The sequence below is a fragment of the Squalius cephalus genome, assembly GCF_949319135.1.
Source record: "Squalius cephalus genome assembly, chromosome: 19".
In the NCBI taxonomy this organism is placed as follows: Eukaryota; Metazoa; Chordata; class Actinopteri; order Cypriniformes; family Leuciscidae; genus Squalius; species Squalius cephalus.
The window spans coordinates 18,966,432-18,987,075 of record NC_137140.1 but is presented as its reverse complement, the minus strand read 5'-3'; the positions used below and the strand labels follow the sequence as shown (position 1 = coordinate 18,987,075).

Sequence of the window (20,644 nt, the reverse complement as noted above, 5' to 3'; positions counted from 1 at the left end):
GATGACGACTCATTTTGGCAGTTCAAATCGATTCTTTATTTAAAGGTGAACTAAGTAACTTTTTTACCTTAACTGAACAGCTTCGGAGTCATTGGAATAGTTATATGACTTTTTTCGGGTTGAATGGTGGTCGTCTCGCCCCCCCCAAGAGCCTGTGAGCCGAAAAACCACCCTTGCAACTTGGGCCGGCGGGCTTTACGGCAAACAAATTGCTTTACGGCAAAAAAAATCTGCTAAAATTCTGTCATTATTGCGCTCCCTCACGCTGTTCGAACCCGAATGAAGAAGACGTTTTAAAGAATGTCCCATCTGCTTTGATGTCGTTGATCTACTAGCCTCTGGTATCTGAGAGTCGCCAACGAGTTTTTTGACAGTGTTGTCAAATATCTATTCCGAAGCTGTAGGGGGAGCTCTATAGAGAAACCTGCGAGCAAAAAGCGAGAATACAGCGAAGAAATTCCCGAAACTGCATAGCCCTGCTTTAATGTGACAATAACTTTATTTGTTGTGCACTTTGACCTTTAAAACCTTTTACATTCACAAACAGCAATATTACACACTTCATGAAAGGCAATATTTGAAAATGCATAATAGGGGCACAATAAAATAAAATAAATAAATAAATAAATAAAGGCCAGCAAGTAGCATATTTCATGGTTGTGACATAACTTATCTTTTTGTTTTGTTTTCTTTACCGTTATATAGGGGGAAATAATAATTTAAGTCTTGGGTGATTATTAAAATATGCGAGCTGACAAAATCTCAATGTTTAGCTGATATAATAGCAATAATTATTCTCCTATCACCATGCATTCAGTGAGCAGTTTAGGAGTGCTCTTGGATCAATGTGTATAAGTGCATGGGGAAAAGGCTTAGAAAAGAGCACGTCTGTGTTGTGAAGGTAGGGATTATCTCTAGACGGCATTCAGAGAGCTTTTTAGGGCTTTACACTCAATATCATATCCACCCCACTCTACCTTCGCCTTAATAGGATAACCCCAACGTCTAATAAAAAGCACATCATTTGTGCCATTCCAGCGCCCGCCTCAGCCATGCAGCAAACGCAAGCCCCGCAGAGGGCAGATACACAGACGGGCAGGTTAATGATGACACAGCCAGAATGTCAGGGTGCCGAGGGCACTCCATTCCTTCATATTACAGAGCTGCTGGAAACGGCTTAATGGACAGGATCCGAGGCCAGAGCGCAGCGTGAGGGCAGAAAGACAGCGAGAGATATCGAGACAGACGCGGACGAGCGGGACACGGGAGAGAAAGAGAAGAAAAAAACTCTCCGGAGGGGATGGTCATTCTGAAGGCAGTGATATCCATCTGGGCGGGAAGAGAGAATGGGTGTGGAGAATAGAGAGATGCTGTTAAGAGCCAGATTTGGCACCAGATACGGAACATGGAAATACATACACCAGACCTCTCACTGGGAATTAGGACTCAAAATGTTTTTAAACAACATATTTATGTAGGTGTAAGACACATTTATTTATACTATTCATTAAATGTTTTCTTTAAACAGAACGTGTTTTTGCTGTTAATCTGAGACGCAGGAGAGTGGAAAGTTGAACTTATTTTAACTTAAGGTGTCATGCGCAAGATGCTGCAAAGGACACAAGACGCGAACGAAACTGTTACACAATGGAAAAGTTCTGGGTGAAGGGTCATTCTCAAAAAACAAATTCTAATCTTATGGTAAGAAATTAACATCTAATCACATAATAAAAAACAGCCTCTTCTTACTCTGAACTTTTACCTGGAAGTATTTATCCACAACTTATTGTATTTTCAAAATACAAGTTTTTAACATTGATAACACCAATGACTATATTACTTTTAAATTAATCATAACCCTAATTATTTAGTTTTACTTGATCTTGAACTACTGCTTAACCCAGGGGAGCAATACTGACATAGGGGAGTGAACTGACATAGTTCACATGACTGAAAAGCCAACGTACCTATTGTACAATATGATTATCATTCTGGAAATTTGACATATAATGTCTATAATATTACTCTGTGACAGCTTTAAACACTTCGGCTGGAAAATGTTGGCATATTCTGCAAAACATTACTAATTTGTTTATAATTACAAACCTATTATTACTAAGGCTTCCAAGACATTATCTATTATACTAATTAAGACAAGTTTGTGTGTCTCTCCCCGAAGAAGCAGAAATAATAGGGAGGCCTTTAACATTTTATTTTTGCCTATGTTACTTCATGTACTTTACAGAATTCACATAAACAATATTTAATGCATCACAGAAACTGAAAGTCTGCAAGCCATACAAGCCTAGTCACATAGTGCTTACAAACAGAGCATTTAGTGATTGCTGCTCTAAGGATGGCAAATCTGCCGTCCACATGCAGAAACAGAAAATTGCCGGCGATAAAACAAAAGGGAATCGGCAGGATGTTTAAATGCTTTTTCCTTCTATAATACCCTGTCAACAGGCTTCAGATCAAGCACTTGACATTTATCGACATTTTCAGAGTTTTTCTCAGGTCAGGATGGATGGCGTCAACCTCAGTTGCAGCTGCACAGATAATTCAGAAGAGCGACTGCGATTAAAAGGCATTTCCTCTTTTGCTGGGGTGCTGGTCTCTATTTTCCTTGTAAACAGCTTGGCTACTTTGCCCAAAGGGATTTACTGAGGCCACGCTGAGAATGGAAGAAACATCTGCCTGCAGAAGGGTGTTCTGTTGTTTCCTGTCCTTGGTGCTCTGACAGCAGCGGTAAAAATGTCACTGCTGAGAAAGACTCTTACAAGAGGCCTTGTACTGTTTATGACAAGTAAACTTCTTTGCTCTCAATATAACATTATCACACTATTACATGTCATCTTTTGTTATGCTCCTAAACCTAGCAAGCATTTTAAGGCATCACAGCTGTGCTCCTAGCAGGATCCAATGGTGAAGAAAATGTACAGTAGATTAAAAATACTTCGATTTTTCCCTAAATACTGAAAAGTATTAATAAATATTTTGCATGTTTAACTCCTCTCTTTCGACTTTCGAGGGAAAGCTCCGCCTTTTGAGAAATCAGACTCACCTACAGAGTTATATATATATATATATATATATAAAATTTCATTAAGTGCAGTTCTTTTAAACTTTCTATTCATTGAAGAATCTTGAAAATATCACATTTTCACAAAAATTTGAATCTGTTTTCAAAATGAAATGTTTCTTGAGCACCAACTCAGCATATTAAAATGATTTCTGAAGAATCATTTGACATTGAAGAGTAATAACTGCTGAAAATTCAGCTTTGCCTCACAGAAATAAAATACAATTTTAAATATATTAAAATAGAAAACATTCATTTTAAATTGTAATAATATTTCAAGATTACTGTATTTTACTGTATTTCTGATACTTACTGTATTTTTCAAAGTTTCCCTCAGGCAGATTTTGAAATGGGTTCAAGTTGGTCACACAAATTTGCTGGGTTAACCAACAGAAAGCTGCTTGGTTTGAAAATGAATTGTGTGTGAGCTACACTATTGATAATAGACAATGGAACTTTTTTGACCCATGAAATTTCACAGAAACTTCACTAATGTGGCAGCACCTTAAGAAAAGCATTCTACATTAGTCACTTATGAGGTTCGATTTCAGTTAACTTAGGTTTTGTAAGTAGTAGGTTTTGAAACCGAGCTAAAATCTTCACCCCTTCTGTCTCCCGCTGTCTCCTTTTTCTACCATAGTGTGCATTTCCCATAGGCGGGCAGTCAACACCCACTCCTCAGGCCCTGAGGGGGAGCAATCAGAAGACGGACAATAGCAGAACACTGCACCTGCACCAGAAACGCTCTTCTGTCCCGCCACGGAGGGGGGGTGGACCCTCAAGATCAGTTTCCTGGTGCCCTGACTGGTTGCGCACTGAAATTCTTGATGACAACAACATATTGCACTGGAAGTGCTTCAAATGCAAAATCAATCAGCTTTCCTGTGCTTGGAAATGATTTAGACATGAGAACAAGTCTCCTTGTTTGCCACCGTTTTAATAGGTCTTCTGAAGTGAAAAGAGGCTTAAGCTTTAGCACATCAACAAACTGAAGAGACACCATTTTTGAAGCATTCCTCCAAATATTTTAAAATCAAATGTTCCCTAGATAAATTCTATATAAAACATCTTTTTGTTGCTAAGTGCTTATTTGGTCCCCACTGAGTATAATTAAAGATGTTCCCTGAATTCTTTCATGTCTGGCTTCAGATTTATTGCCGAGACAATTAGAGTAATTATACTGCTGGAGTCTGGTCTGACTGTTGGTGGCAACAGTGCTGGCAAGGCCTGACTTGTGCCCAACATGTTTTCTTATTTTCTCATACTTAATTGCAAAAGCAGAATCCCTTTGTTGTATGTTTAAATCATTTAGACCAGGTGTCTTCAACCTTCTGAGGCCAATGACTCCTTTGGTGGACAGCCAGAGACCCCTGTTACATAACATATAAAATTGAGTGTCACATTATAAGCCTGGCCTATAATACGACGCGTAAACTTAATGCATATACATTCTTTGCTATGATGCTCACATTGCAAAGCAATTCAAATATCCATTCCTGAATTGAAGGACAATTATACATTTAGCTAAATGTTAACTTCTTAATATAGTGAATTGGTAGAAGTGGTTGAACATAATATTGTATTTTATTCAATGCATTTTCTTCCTCAAAGATCTAATAATAATAATTGCCAGACCCCCTGCAGTACAGTTGCAGACTCCCTAACAGAGACTAATGCAAACCTCTTCTCCATAAATACACGTTAGATTACTTTCTGTTTAAAAAGTCAACACATCACAATTGCAGTTCTTTAATCCAGAGTAATATTTTAGTATTCCTTCCAGCCCCCATAACAAACATCATGCCCAGGTAAAAATGCAGCCGTAAGCAATGAACAGGAAAAAAAAACTCCCTGAGTCTGTGGTAAGCATCCCACCATGAAATTAGGTAAATTAGTGGGTGGAAAAGTAAAGCGAGAGTTGATAAGCAGAGCTCTATAAATTAAAGGGCAAGAAAAGGCCCAGCCCTGGTTACAACAGTCTAACGTAAAAAAAAAAAACACTGGCTTTCGCAGACATTGCGCTTTCACTCCTCACTTAGGCGCGAGCGCTTCCCCTTCAGGAGTGTTTTCAAAAATAATATTCCAAGTTCAATATAAGTTAAGATCAGTCGATAGTATGGGTGGCATAATGCTGATTAACACAACACACTTCGATTCGTCCATCATTTTCTGTAAAAAATAAATAAATAAATCAGTGTAACAAGCGTTCAAGTGAATGGGGCCAAATTTGGGAGGATTTAAAAACAGAAATGTAAAAATTTTAAGAAAAAATGTAAAAGCACACTACTGTTCACTACTTTTTAATTTTTTTACTTTTATTCAGAAGTGACAGTAAATACATTTATTTCAATAAATGCTATTATTTTTTCAAAGAATCATGCAAAAATATATATCAAGGTTTTCACAACAACATTAGGCAACATTAAGCAACTGTTTTCAGCATTTGTTAAAAATAAGATTTTTTAGTTGTGTTTAAACATGTTAAATTCTTAGAGTTGTAAAGTTGTGCTAGTCATTTTTTTTACTTCACAAAGAAAAGCACTTTTTTAAGTTCATAGTTCACTTCCATTATAAGTGCCTCAAGTCGAAATTATTTTTGTGGTTTTTGCCACACATGCAGTTGATTGATAACTTATATGGAACCTGGAAAATTCCTTTAAGGTTTATCTGATTCTTTTATAATTGTGAAAAGATGACAGACAAGCAACTGTAATTAAATCAACACAGACTAAAAGAGACAAAGGCTTCTGAAATCTAACCCGATGAAATATAGCTTCGTTCAAAGGGTCAAAATACTCTAAAATTTAACTGAAATCACACGCTATTGACCGTGTGGTGAGAACATGGAATCCAGTAGCTGGCCGTAGCACAATAGGAAACATATCGGCCACACTGAGGAAAGCAGTGCCAGAATCGAAATCATTAAACATTTATAGAAACAGTCTGAGATGCTTTAGAGGGGGGAAAAACAAGTTTGTGAGAGAAAGCTTGGATTAACTGCACTTTTGATGCTGGCTTGGTTTGAAGAGTTCACATTTTCCAGCTATATAGAAGTTCCTTTCATAATTCCCAGAGCATAGACACAAAAGACAGGGGAAAGAAGGAAAAAAACACATTTGCTAGGCTGCAAGCCCTGAAATCCTCAGCAGTCCCACTGGTAGAGTGAAGTACGTGGCATACTGCCTTTCTGAAGAGCGAGTAGATTACAGGCTATATAGATTATAGAGGAAGGGTAGACAATAGAGAAATATCCTGCAGTTCCCTCACTCTATATACAGTATGTGTATACATAATGTTTTTAGGTACTGGTTGTGCAAGTTTTCATTGACTTTCTGACCCCCCCAAAAAACTTCATACATTGTACTCTTGGAATGACTCATTAGGCTTATATAATGTGTGTTGGTTAAGCTGCTTTTTAGGAGGTACTGTGTTTGTTGAGACAAGGATTATGGAGAACTTTGAGACAGTTTCTCAATAAGAGCTTTTTGGGTGTTGGCTATTGTGAAGGTGTGTCTGTGAATATTCTGCGCATGACAAAAGCCATTTCCTCTGAATCCTCTAACTGAGCAACAGCATTATTCTAATGCCCAAATTATAATGGCTGCATCATTGCATGATTGGAGATTAGACACAAAACCATGTGCATCAACCAAAAATTAGACTCCAAAGCTCATATTTGCATATGCTGTGCCACAAATGGGGTCAACATGTTTTCTCAGGTCTATTGCCTATTTCTGCAATCCTGAGTAAACAGATCAATGGTTTTCTGCAAGTTGATTTGCTCTAGTGCTGTTCAGTTATTCGCCTACATCTCCCAGTCTAACAGCACATTAGAATTATGCCTATAGTCTAAGATGCAGACAATTGTCACTCTTTCAGTTTTAACAGATGTTAATCTATTGTTGGGTCATTCCTGTTATGCAGTACCTTTTGAATTTTAAAAATGTAATGTTATATATTTGAGTTGTAATTTGAGGTAGTATTTCTATGAAAAGGGTATGGCAGGCTCTCAAAAAAAATGCTCTGGTCAAGCTCAGCTACTTACACTTTATTCATTTGGACTTGGCAATAAAATTAACAGGATGAAATCTAACAGGGTGGAAATAAAGAGCCATTTCTCAGTGAGGAATGAGACGTGTCATAGTTATATGACGGTGTCAAGTTCATTTTGACATATTTTTTAACTCTCTTTTGAAAGGTTGGTGGGTATTATCATACCAATTTGACATACCAAGATTGAATGAGAAACCAATAAATGCCATAGAACATTGCAATTTTTTAAAATTCATAGCTAATAATGATGTTTTGGCTGTAGTTGTTCCACTTAAAATGATGTCACTTCCTGGAGTATTAAAGACCTGATTTCTGTTAGTTAATGGGTTATTACAAAAGATTAGGAAAATATATACACATTACCTTTCAAACGTATGGGATCAGTATACTTTTATTCAGCAAGGACACAACAAATTGATCAAATGTGACAGTAAAGACATTTACATTGTTACAAAAACTGTTTTTCAAATAAATGCTGTTCTTTTGAACTTTCTATTCATCAAAGAATCCTGAAAAAAAATCATGTTTTCCACAAAAATATTGAGCAGCAAGTACTGTTTTCAAAATTGATAGTAATGAGTTATTTTTCTTGAGCACCAAATAATGTGACACTGAAAACTGGAGTAATGATGCTGAAAATTGCAGCTTTGCCATCACAGGAATAAATGACACTTTACAATTTATTAAAATAGAAAACAGTTATTTAAAATGGTTTCAAAAATAAAAGAATAAATATAAATATTTATAATAAAATAAATATTTTACCATTATATTAAAAATATTTGATTTTACTTTTTTTTTTACTGTATTTTAAACAAACAAATGAAGCATTGGTGAGCATAAGAGACTTCATATGATGAAACCAGAATATTTCTCATTCTAGGAACTGAATCTAGAATATTTTTTAATAAACTGTAAATTTTTTATGTCAGAAGTTAGTGCACCTGGGGACAAGTGGCATCTGCTCAAAGCAAACTGGTGAAATGAATAAAATATTACCCCATGTTTGTTCACATAACAGTAATACCATCATAAAAAAGAAAAAAAATCAAACTAATATGAATTCAATCCTCAAACATTGTGAGTTCCAATATGTGACCCCGCCTGTGAAACCCCGGCTAAAGTCGCAGAATCGAATTATGAGTTAACGAGCGTCAAAGTAGTAATAGCCATAAAAATGACAAAAATGGTCCATGTGTGTTTATTGCTGTAAATGATGATGGTTTTGAGATGCAATACTTACATTTTCATTTATAACATGATAAATACTGAAATTAATGATTTTATTGACACTACGTTATACTTTTGCGCAAAAAAAAAAAAAAAAACCGGACATGGGCTTCCTAAACATTGATTTCAATCGTCTCTGGGTTTATTTCGCGCAACAACACTGCTGATTCGTATATCATTCGGTTCAGGAACTTATTTTCTGTGTCTTTTCTATTAGAAAGAGTAAAAACAGACTTTAATAGTAATAGACTTGAATTGCTTCTGTTTAACAAAAAATAAGATATTTTAAAGAATGTTGGTAAGCAGACAGTTGGCGGCACCTATGGAAGTCAATGGGTGCCGTCAACTGTCTGGTTACAAACATTCTTTAAAATATCTTATTTTGTGTTCAGCATTAGAAAGAAACTCATACAGGTTTGGAATAACATCAGGGTGAGTAAATGATGACAGAATTGTAGGTTTTGGGTAAACTATCGCTTGAAATTTTATTTATTTATTTATTTTTTACTCCATATTTACTCAATGTTACACCGTGGGCCAGTAAGAGAATGATAATTTCAGAGAATGAGAAATGTTATGTTATTTAATTGATATATTATTGACGTTTCACTGATATTACATTTTACTAATAAAGTTATACAAATCATTCCACTGAATTGACATGGTAATTGTTGCTATGATAAAGCTCTTGTGGTACCCCCATTCATTTCAATGTTTTTATGCTTTTAGCTTTTTGGACATGCACATCATAATAAATAGACCTGTTTTACAAAACTTTAAGAATTTTTCCACTGATGTGTCATATATCACTAAAAAGGGGAGAATCTCAGCTTTATTGTGTTATAAGGCACATATGCAGGATAACTATGGATCAAATGTGTTGCAGTTTTAACAAATAACTTATTTTTAAATTGGAATTTCTCACAAATATGATTTTCTGAGCCCGAATTTTAGCAAATCTTTGACATGGCCTTACTCAGTCAATATTAAAGATATCAAGGTTATATTTTCACAGAATGTTCCTTACATTGTGTAGGATGATTTTATGTAGAAAACATTGAATCACAAAAAAATGACTTTAGCTGGGTTTTCACAGGCAGGGTCACATATATTAAGACATATGTGATGTGGACATAAAAATGTATGGCACAGTAGGAATGACCCTGCGATGTTATTCTCTTTTCTCTTGATCCTTCACTATGAAAGTCTATGGAGAGGAGCAAAGAGCCCCGATGCAGAGGCTTAAGAGGTACAATGCACCGTGCTTTTCCTGGATATAGTGAAGCGCTTATCACAACACAAACAAGTATCTGCGGTAATCCTGGAAGAAGCAGAAGGAGAAATAGAAAGAATGTGAGGGAAGAAGCGAAAGAGACAGGGTAAGAGGGAGGGAGTCCGCCTGCTAACACAGATTAGTTGTGGGCATTTGTATCCAAGGCCAGTTACATCATTTATTTTGTCTACCCAACCTCACTGTTACTCCAACACAAGTGAGAGGAAAGTAAAGAGGAAAGTCAAGGCCATTCAGCCGAGCAGTCCTCGTCCTCCACAGATCAGCTCTATCCGAAGCTGTAGAACAGACGTCTTCAAAGCTTCGGTGTTGCTCATAAGCTGCAGTACTTTAGTAAGTTTAGTTAGCATTATAGTACTCTGTTGTCCCCAAGGTGTGTGCATTCTGTTGTCCCCCAATTATCCCATCATCCAGGGTTATGTTTCAGATACTCTGGAACATTCAGGGCCAATTAGGGAATTTGTCCTAATGAGAACAGATAAAATCATGCATGCAACGCCTGTGCTGTTATAATTAAGAGTGACAATCAAGAATTTTAACAACTGTGAAAACGGTATTTTACCTTGTGCCTCAATTATCAGATAATTATTCCCCGAGGTGCTTGACTGACAGTAACTATAGCTTATAAAATAGATTCTGCTGTTGTGCTCTGTGATGCTGCTTACATACCCGTCTTCTTTTAAAACTATACCAACAGACAGACACTACATAACAGAGATTGGCTGATATTGTTTTTGTAAACGTTTGTTTTTGGGAGAACAATTCATAATACTTAGTAGTAGTATAGTAGTCGTAGTAATAATACATTTCAAAACCTTTAGTATGCTGTAAATTATATGATCAATAAGTAACATATGTTTTTACATTGCTTTAACTCATCAAAATACATTAAACATTAAAGTCAGTTTAATGTTATTTAAGTTGAAATGACTTAAACATCCAAGTTGATTGTACTTAAAAATTGAAGGCAGCAACATTTTTTCAGTGTACCACGTCCACAACTAAATGTATAATATGCATTATAAATATTATTTGTATTATTCCTTTTTAAATTAGACTTTACACTTAGCTGTTAGACTTAGTCTACCAAACAACAACAACAACGATGTATGCCATTATATTTATTTTCATATACGTATATATTGACTCACCGCTAAGTTTAAAATGTTACATATTTCTTAAATTAAGTACGTTACTTCACATGTGACCACTTCCTTTTGAACGCACAGTTGCATTGTTGGGTGCAAATCTTTAGAGATCCACTAAATTATGCCATTTATCGATGGTCCCAGTATTGTAGAAACGTATCAGTAAAAAATATTGGTCAAATCAATTACCTATCTCTAATAAATTAACACTGCAAACAAAACTGAGAAAATGAATTCTTTAAAGCGACATGGAATTTCATGGGGCATTAAGCTGGTATGAATCCCTTTTTTTGAGTCAAAGACCTGCAAAAAGGCCTTGATAAAGACAGGACAAGAACTAAGCAAAAGCACTACAAATGTGAGTGAGCTCTGAGCTGTCTTATGGAAGACTTAAGGTCTGTCATGGGAGTCATATCTTGGATGGGAACAGATCTGTGGAAAATGAAAGCTTTAGCTTAAGTTCTGTCAGGAAGACTCAATTGTTATGTCACTTATTACCTTCACATCTAACCAATCATGTTCTAATACTTGCAGTATAAAAGATCGGTACTTACACATGTCTGAGTTCGCAGATGCTGACGCCATCAATTACCTCCATCCTCCCCACCACCACTAGAATGGTCCTGTCCGTACCTCCCGGGGGGGGTCGGCTGCGCCCCTGCCTTTGTCTTCAGGCAGGAAATGCAGATTCCGTTACCCTCGGATTGCGAGCTACGGATGGGGCCTACTCCAAAGAACTTTATAAATACTTGCTTGCTAGCCTGTTAATAAATGTATGCTTTGTTACGTTATTTTGCCTCCCGAGTCTTTCTGGTAGAACTGCACTGCCAGGGTAGATATCATTAACCTTGTCGATGCACAAAACCTCAGATCATTCAGACAGTAATACTTTATGACAGACACCCCTGAAGTACATGCTTCTGGGACTATGAATCAAGCATCAGTATAAACCACATGAAATAACAAAGACGCTTTCAGCATGACTAAACACAACGCATAAAGACAAGTTAATGGCACCGGGGCTTTTCCAAATGGACAGATCGAGTGTCTCGCCAACTGGTCAGTCAAACATAGTCCCACCCGAACCCAAGCCAATGTGGTTGTGTTGTGATGTTCTGGATGCACAGAACCACAGTGTTAACATTTCTCAGGAAGTGAGCCTACAAACAATTACTTATTTATATAAATCTGGGATATAAGAAAGTATTTGAACATTAAAAAAATTGCACACTTAAGCTTTATAGATTTTTTCATTTGTTGTGTAATTTAATTGCACTGCCTTTTCAATGTAACATGTCTTTTTCACACACAATACAAAATCAATATCAACAAGAAAGTACAGCAGGCAGTAGTTTGTATTATATGCATAAGTGATACATTTAGTGGGAGATTATCTGCTTTGGTTTGTGATGGGCCAGGATTGGGCTCAGGCTATTTTTCAGTCCCAGTCCAGCCCTAGTTAATGTTACAGCAAAGAAAATTCTCAAAGTATGGACAGCATAAGTGTTGTCAAGTTATGGCTGGGAGCTATTTTAGATTATTGCAGTTTTATAAAAAGAAAGATTGACTCTGACATCCATGTTTGCAAATGCTGAAACTTCATTATGAAATAAAAGCTTTTATTTTGATGATTAGGGCCAATGTCAACTGGCCTACCATATATTTTTTTTAATCCTGAATGGAATCATGTAGCTTTAATGCAATGGGAATGCAAGGGAAAATAATGAAATCTCAAAAAGTGCTTGTCAAGATCACTTTTCATTAACATATAGACTTTATTACACACCACACTGTTTGTTTTTAGGATGACAAAAAGTTTTAAAAGTAGATTTTTCAAGATGGTCTGCTTAAGTGGTCGAACAGTGCTCATCAATGACAAAATGATTGAGATGGCCAATCAAATCATCAAAGGCGGGCTTTACTCTACACAGAAGCCAAAACGTGAATTGCAGCATGACTCTTCAGTTTTAACTGTGAAAGAGTGAGTTAAGATATCATTATATATAGGACAACTGTTAAACAACATAATATCCAGTGATGCAAACTACTCGTTGTTTTGGTAATTTTCTCCATTTTGAATTGAAAATATAGGTTGTAATTAATGCGATTCAATCAAATGAATTATTTTACAATAAATTCTTTAACTGTTTTCTGTCTTTTATACATCATTAACTATATTGAACATAACATTATAGTATAGTATATTAAAGTCACCAATTCTTGTTTTTTATAAATGATTTCCATGCAATCTAGCAAAATCTATATTTCAGGGGGATCCAGCTAAAGCACACAGATGTTCTACAGTAAGCAACTAACAAAAAGCTGATTAACTGGTTCTCTTAACTGAGGGGTGGGACTTCCATTCTCAAATTATTATTTTTTTACAAGTGGTCTGTCTCTTTTTCCTTGGTGAAATTCTTACCTCTAGAATAAATTTTACATTAGCAACTCTCATCAGTCAAACAGCTGCAACAACGGAATGACTCATCAGATTAGCTTAATCAATGACAGCATGTTTGTCCAAAAATCCTGTCTAGTGTGACCAGGGAGGAGCTAATTATGGATGAAGCATGTCAGTGTTTCTGTGGGGGGGCTGCAGTCAGCTTCATGGTGGATCAACACTAATGGAGGTTTCATGAGTGAGAGATATCAGGAAAACACTCATTCATCTGATTCATTTCATTCAAACTCTGAAACTCATAGTCATGCACACATACTAAGATGTTCTCTATCTAGTTGTCCTCAACTGGTGGGTCCAGAGAACATGAAAAAAACAACAACAAAAAAATACAATGCTAAATGTGAATAATAAAATGCACTTAACTGTATAATCAACCATAGTTAGGATGACAAAATAAATATGACAAATATGCCTCAAAAACTAAGAACAAAACAACATATGGTAAAAAAGAGCATTTTTAATATGCTTTACTTTTTTGGTTTGTGCCCACTACAACAATATAATTTTTTTATTTACACACCTAAATACAAAAGAAAACAAAATGTTCACATTCAAGCTATATTAGAATAATCTGTGTATAATTAGTCATTTTGCATATTGTTTAGGGATGCACGATACATCGGCCACCATATCGGTATCGGCCTTTTTAACTAATGTTATCGTTATCGGCCTGAAAAGAAAATATGGCCGATGTATTAAAGCCGATAAATAATGGATTATTTCCTTCAGCTGACAATTCAGATGCTCACTGTTCACCATGATGTTTTTGAATTGCTTGAAATATGATTGGAATCACTTAAAAAAGGAAAATACAGTTATGTGCAGCGCAAGTCTGTCATATAAGCTACATAAAATTATAATGAGAACATTATAATTGTGTGCTTGGGACATGGGTTTTAATGGTGAGACTTTTGTTTTGTGATCAAAACATAAAAAAATTCTATAAAAATTTGGATTTAGATTTATCGGCCAATATATCGGTTATCGGCTTTCAACTAAAGAATTATCGTTATCAGTATTGCCCAAATTTTCATATCGGTGCATCCCTAATATTGTTGGACCTAATATTAATACATTTTCAGTAAAAAATCCAGTAAACTTTTGTCAAAGAAACATTTTCAGTATTTGAATTGACATTTGATTTCCATTGACTCTCACAAACTGAGTCCTAAAGCAAAACCAGTGGAGAACCACTGCTCAAAGTCAGTGTTGTGTGCTTGTCATGTGATATTTACAGGGATATGTCAAACAACGCAAGCAGATGAGAACAATTGTGTTGTTGTCCATTCGCCTCTATCTCAGAACAGAGGAAGATCCATTTTTAAGCATTTCATGCCTCAGAGAGCAGCCTTTAAGACGTGTCTGTTTGCTATTGAAATCTCCTTTATCTTTAAATAGTGCTTGAGTAATGATGCATTCAGAGGAGCTCGCCTCTCCTACATTGAGTTCTTGTATCTTTTCTTTATTAAACCTCGAGAAGCCCAACTGTGGAAGTTCTTAAAAACTATCACTCCCTCTGATCTGTCCACCCACTAATCCACTCACACACCCATTCATCACAGAGTTTCATTAATTCTGTTAAATAGCCTAAGTACTAGCCTAAGCAGAAACCACATAAGAATTCCAGACCAAATTACCTGCTTTTGAGACCAATCAAGCAGCTTTTATTCTATCAAATGATCATAGGGAATTTGCTAACAATCTAACCAGTTTTCTATTCCAGGAGCTCAGTTCCTCTGCCAAAAACACAAGCCATAAATGAATAAATGAATGAAACATTTAATGCTGCACCACACCTGTATAGTTTCCTTTGTTCTTTAGATCATAAAAGGAGATGTTATTTATGGTTTTGAGGCTGCTTGTTTCCATAGAATGAAAGCAAATGGCAACTATGTGCCAAAAAATGCTAAAAAAAAGAACCATATGACCTTTAAATTGTTATTCGCTTAAGATCTTTCTTATTTTTAGAGTTTGACAGCCTCTGGTCACCATTTGCTTTCATTGGGAGGAGCAGCAGGAACATTCTGCTAAACATCTTATTTTGTGCTCCAGGGAAGAAAGGAAAATATACAGGTTTGGAACAACATGAAGGTGAGCAAAGAGAATTAAAGCTGATTAAGCAATTTCCTCAGGCTATACAGTAATATAGGAATATCTGAGTGTGTGGCATATTTGAACATGTGGACATGAATCAAAAGGAAAGAAACTTGTCCTAGTCAACCACAAGTGTTGCAAGAACACATCCTCGCCTGACTTGTCAGAGAAGGCATGGAAAGCACGTAGACAAATCAGTTCATGAAAACAATATTTACAAAATGTAATTACAAACAAAGGCAGAGATGAGTAAAGACGTTTGAAGTTTCATCTTGACTTTGATTACATTAGCAATGTGCTAGCTGGCAAACATCTGAGATCGTGTCCTCAAAGAAGGTCGAGCAAGTCCTGGGTTTCAAACTATCAGTGAAAAAGGAGAATGCAAGAGAAAAGATGATCTCCAAAAGCAAGATGGGGGTGAAGTGTTTAGCTTGTGGCTGGAAAAGAAATAAATGTGTCTTTGTTGGTCTGTGCTAATTATAGCAGGAACAGCCTGGGCTCAGACCTCCTCTCTCTAATAACATTTATCAGCATCTTGTCACCAAAGACCCATTGTTCTCATCTCTCCTCAAATACTCCCCAAGAACAAACCAAGAACATCTCTGAACGGGACACATGTGCCTCCTATTTGGCTTCCTTAATTCTGAGAACATAATCGAAGAATACAGAAAACAACATGGACATTTTACATTTGTCTATATAAAATTCAAGAATATTGATCAACTCTTCGATTTCATGCTCACACACGGAAACGCATCTCATATTAAAGTTTGTCAATGCTAAAGTGTGTCTTTATGAATACAGGATGTCTGCAGTCTGAACACCAGCTTCATGGCCAATAAAGGCACTCAGCCGGCAGGACATACGGTCGACCAACACATTAGAAATGATTCAGTCACCAAGGCCCACATCCTGTATACATTACTCTTTAACTGGTGGTGCTATGAAAAACCATTGAGGAAACAGAGAGGATCTCAATGATAATAATGAAACCACTAAGACATTAAATACTAATCTGCCAGAGAAAGCATAAGCAGTGTCTGTGAAACAGATAGTTAAGGCGCATGCAGATGGAGGGGCTGCTGCTCTGAATCTGACAATGACACCAAAGATTTACTTGCTGCCATTTATAGATCTGGAAAATTACAGGGAGGCAACTATTATTTGTGCTGAGGGGTTGTCAAATCCGTAAAAACAACCTCCCTCCCTTTGTAACCTACATTTCAAATAGGATGTGATCCGTCCATTGTGGATCACTACGCAGACGACTATAAATCCATTTTCAATAGCTGTGATCCCAGCATATTATCACACGATTATAATAACAGACATATCCAAATAGAATTGAGCAGATGAGCTAAAAGTACCACACAATGGTGTCCGTCAGAAGATTTAATAACAGAGTATAGACAACTATATAGCACAGGAAATAGTCCCATAAGACAATCAGAAGATGTAAAAATCAAAGATGTTCACACAACTATAATATTTAACCATGGGTAAATTAGTCATGTCATTAACATTGTCCTATTACGGCATCACTTACTTCATGGGCTTGAAGAGCGCCTGGCCATAGTTCTGGAATGTCATGATGAGCTTCAGCTGCGTGCCTCCAGATTTCATTGCTACAGAGAGAACAAGAGTGGCGCTAAACACTCGTCTCAGGAAAACAACTTGAGCTTTCTTACAATTAACCATTTAAGATAAGACTCATTATGCAAGTGGCAATAACAATGTGAAAATTAAGTAGTGAAAATTCTTTGTCCTGTAATCGCAGATGGTTGTAGTCTTGTTTTTGATTATACACGGTTGAAAAAACGAAAGACAACAAGTGTATTTTGGCCATACACACTGTCCTTTTCGGGAAGTTGATAAGACCTTTTTTACAAGCTGTAATGAATTGTTGTAATGAATATGCAGGCAATCACAAACAGATGAAGAACATAAGGGGACACCGCCTCAAGTCACTTATTAGGCTGCTGTGCCTATACCAGGTTTTTTAAAGATCACTATCATCGTAGATTAACATGCAACTTCCTTTAAAATTAAATAAACACAGATCCCAAACAGGGGGTCTTTGTTCCTTAATGGATCATCCTAAATGTGTTTATTTTGTGATAATGACCGGTTCACTGTGCATTCTGTAACTTATTACACAGCTACTTAGCAAATAAGTAAATAAATGGACACGAAATCCATCATCCGCGAAGAAAGAGAGAGCGGGTTGATACGAGTGAGATTGCCAAGGACAGTGGTCAAATATGTAGTTTATTGATTATTGTACAAAAATATTCTGACCACAGAATACAACAATCATCCAATCAGAATCAAGTATTCAGGAGAGCCTGTTAATAATAAGTTGAGAAATTGACCTTGGGGCTTCACATAAATGCAGCCCATCAAGCACAAGTCTGCTTGACAATATGAATGCTTGGCAGGAGATACTTTTCCACAGCATGGCGTTTGATTAAGTCTAAATTGCACGCTCTTCTCATTCATTTACCCTGCTGGAATCCACTACCAGTGAATCTCAGTCCAATTTTATTGATGCATCCACAGGCAGAGTGCAGGAAGAGTCTAGCCATTATCTTTGAGAAACTTCATTCAAAGTATCTATTTAAATCTGTTAGGAGGAGCAGCACTGAAAGATGACGCTGCACTCAAATCACGCATCACAACCACTGCAATCCTAAAATCACTTCCCCATTTAACGTTTAACTCTAATGCTACTTAATTGTGTAATCTCAACTATTGTCTTACCAACACTTGTGATCCTTTGCGACACCAGATCCTTCAGCATTGCATCAATGACTGGGTTGTGCCTGGAGTAAAGCTCATACCGGTTGATCCCAATGTGGAAGCGGAGCCAGTTTGGGTATGAGTCTGAGGACATCTCGCCGGTAGGAGCATAATCCCCATCTTTACCTTCCCCATTCCTGCGGAAAGACAACATGTCCCAGATGCAATGAACAATGTGGCATTTTTCAGAAGCCATTACAGAGATTAATCATAATATGTTGTTCTGAACGCATCAGTTTATTGACATCATCAAGATCAAATGCATGATGATAATAACAATTATTTTAATTCAATTCAATTCAATTCACATTTATTTGTATAGGGCTTTTCACAATACAAATCATTTCAAAGCAGCTTTACGGAAAAATGCATGTTTCTGCATTACAATTTAGAGTACCAGAGTTGAGGTGACCAAAATGTGTCCAAAGTGTCCAAAATTGTTAAAGTTCTAAGATAATACAAATCATGCAGTTAGCTATTACTATTATAATAGATAATATTATCACTACACTTATTATTGTTGTTGTTACGAGTAAATCCATATTAATTGTGCAAAACAGAAAGAAACTCCCTGAGATTCTCAACCTACCACTCTGGGTTCTGTGCAGCTTTAGGGTCAAATCTTATATCAGTGTTGACATTGAATAAAGTGTCTTCATCTTCATTTAAAGTAGGCAATGGCCTGTTGTACAAAGGATGGTCAAATAGCGCAGAGAGCCTCGAACCCTTCACAACTGCGTTCTTCAGGGTAGAGTCCCGCGTCGCGTGCCTCTTCTCGTCACCTGTCAACTGCTCAAATCTTTTCAAAGCCTCAGGTCTCTCCCCAACGGTGATTTTTTCCAGCGAGTGAGAGGACAGGTTTGAGTTCGGCTCGTTGCTGAAGTCTTGAAGTATTCTGAGAGTGTGTTTATTAGGCCAGCCGGACTCTGATCCCGGCTTGGCTCGATGCTTAGCCCAGTTCTGCGGCTCTTCGCTGGGTGTGTGCGAGCACGAGCACGCGCTACTGCTCCGTCTCTCCAGCTTCGGTAACAAGTCTATCATAATGTGCATAGAGCAGGCTATAAGAAACACCATCAGAATCAAAACGCGGAATTTTCTAAAGAGGATCATCTTCAGGGTCTCTTGTTGGAGAAATGACTTGTTTGGAATGGCAGGGATAAAAGTGAGCAAGCGCACTACATCGCCAACAGTACATAAAACACGGGCTCCCAATTTTGTGAGAAGAACACATGGGACGTTTTCGTTTTCATTTTCCAGTTTAAGGGCAGAAATGGGGGTTTATTTGGAAAAAGCGCTCATCCACATCCATGCGAAACAATAATCCAGTTATTTACGTGCGCTCGCGATTAAAGTCCTCCCGTGCAGTCAGTTGACGAGACACGAGAACAGTCTCGACACAATCGCTCATAGTCTATTTTAACATGTAATAGCTGTTATGCTGCAAGTATTTGCGAAATATAATTAAGTCAAGCCTCATCAGATAAATTATCCACAAAAGTGCGTGTTCTCGATGCCGCAGCTGCACAAGTTCATTCGCTTTTCTCATCCAGTACAAATCGAGGCTGTTCAGTCGTTGAGAGCGATGAACGCATGGCAGGTTTCGAAAAAGTCTGGCATCGCATCGAGCTCCTTCCGTCGATAAATGTGATCTGTGGAGAAAGTTTCAACGTTTCATCCTGAACATCCAGCTGGTATGAAGGTGATACCTGCCCGTTGACAGGCGCTTGAGGAAATACCTCTGTCGGAGTTCAGGGTGGGTGTGTTAAATATCATGATGCTGAAGCCCCTCGCACATAGAGGATTGGCTGAGCTTGAAAACAGAAGACAGACAGTCCAGGCTTGCTTCCTGTAGCGTCAAATTGTGCAAGAAGAGGGCGTCTGAACACACACTACTACCCATTTTTGTCCGAAATGACTTTTTAAGATGTATTTAACACGCATGCCCCTCTCTACCACCTATTTCGGTGGAAAATTTCTGGACTTTTTCCATGTGGCATGTCATGGAGCAGTTGACAAAGAGGCATATAGGCCTACTGCAAATGATGAGGTAAAATAATAGGCTATAATAAGAAAGAACCCTCATTAAAGTGAGTTCACCTAAAAGTGAAAATTGTATGTTGTTTACTGTTAATCCTAACATGTGATTTTACTCCTCCTGTGAAACACAACAATAGAGAAGGATGACTCATTTGTGAAGAAATTGTTCAGACAGGGCTTTATGAACTGGATCATCTGATTCATTGATTAGCTCATAAATCAGACGTCACTTATTCTCTCATGAACACAACAAGCTAGAGAAGATGACTTCAAGATTTTTAGTAAATCACTCACTATGTGACTTTGTTTTCTTATCCAAAGCAATTGCGTAGCTTCAGAAGATGTGAAATATATATCACACATTGTGGAATAATAGAGTATTGCGACTTTTAAGGTTTCTACATTATAGGGTGAGTAAATTATGACATTTGGGGGGGGGGGGGGGGGGG

General features: G+C 37.1%; 1 protein-coding gene across 2 annotated transcripts in view; it reads right to left on the bottom strand.

Moving 5' to 3' along the window:
- fam20cb (FAM20C golgi associated secretory pathway kinase b) overlaps positions 1-19,943 on the bottom strand; it is a 52,355-nt gene extending 32,412 nt beyond the window's left edge. The window contains exons 1-3 of one of the 2 annotated variants that reach the window (XR_013819161.1): positions 18,748-19,898; positions 18,120-18,295; positions 16,906-16,984 (exon numbers count right to left, since the gene is read on the bottom strand). Coding sequence is in view for 1 of the 2 variants with exons in the window: in XM_079851090.1 (XP_079707216.1) it covers positions 16,906-16,984; positions 18,120-18,295; positions 18,748-19,268 (776 nt within the window). In the remaining variant the exon portion in view is untranslated. Of the gene's footprint in view, positions 1-16,905; positions 16,985-18,119; positions 18,296-18,747 lie in introns of both variants that reach the window. The other variant, XM_079851090.1, reaches the window with a different exon arrangement.
- Positions 19,944-20,644: the final 701 nt, after the last annotated feature.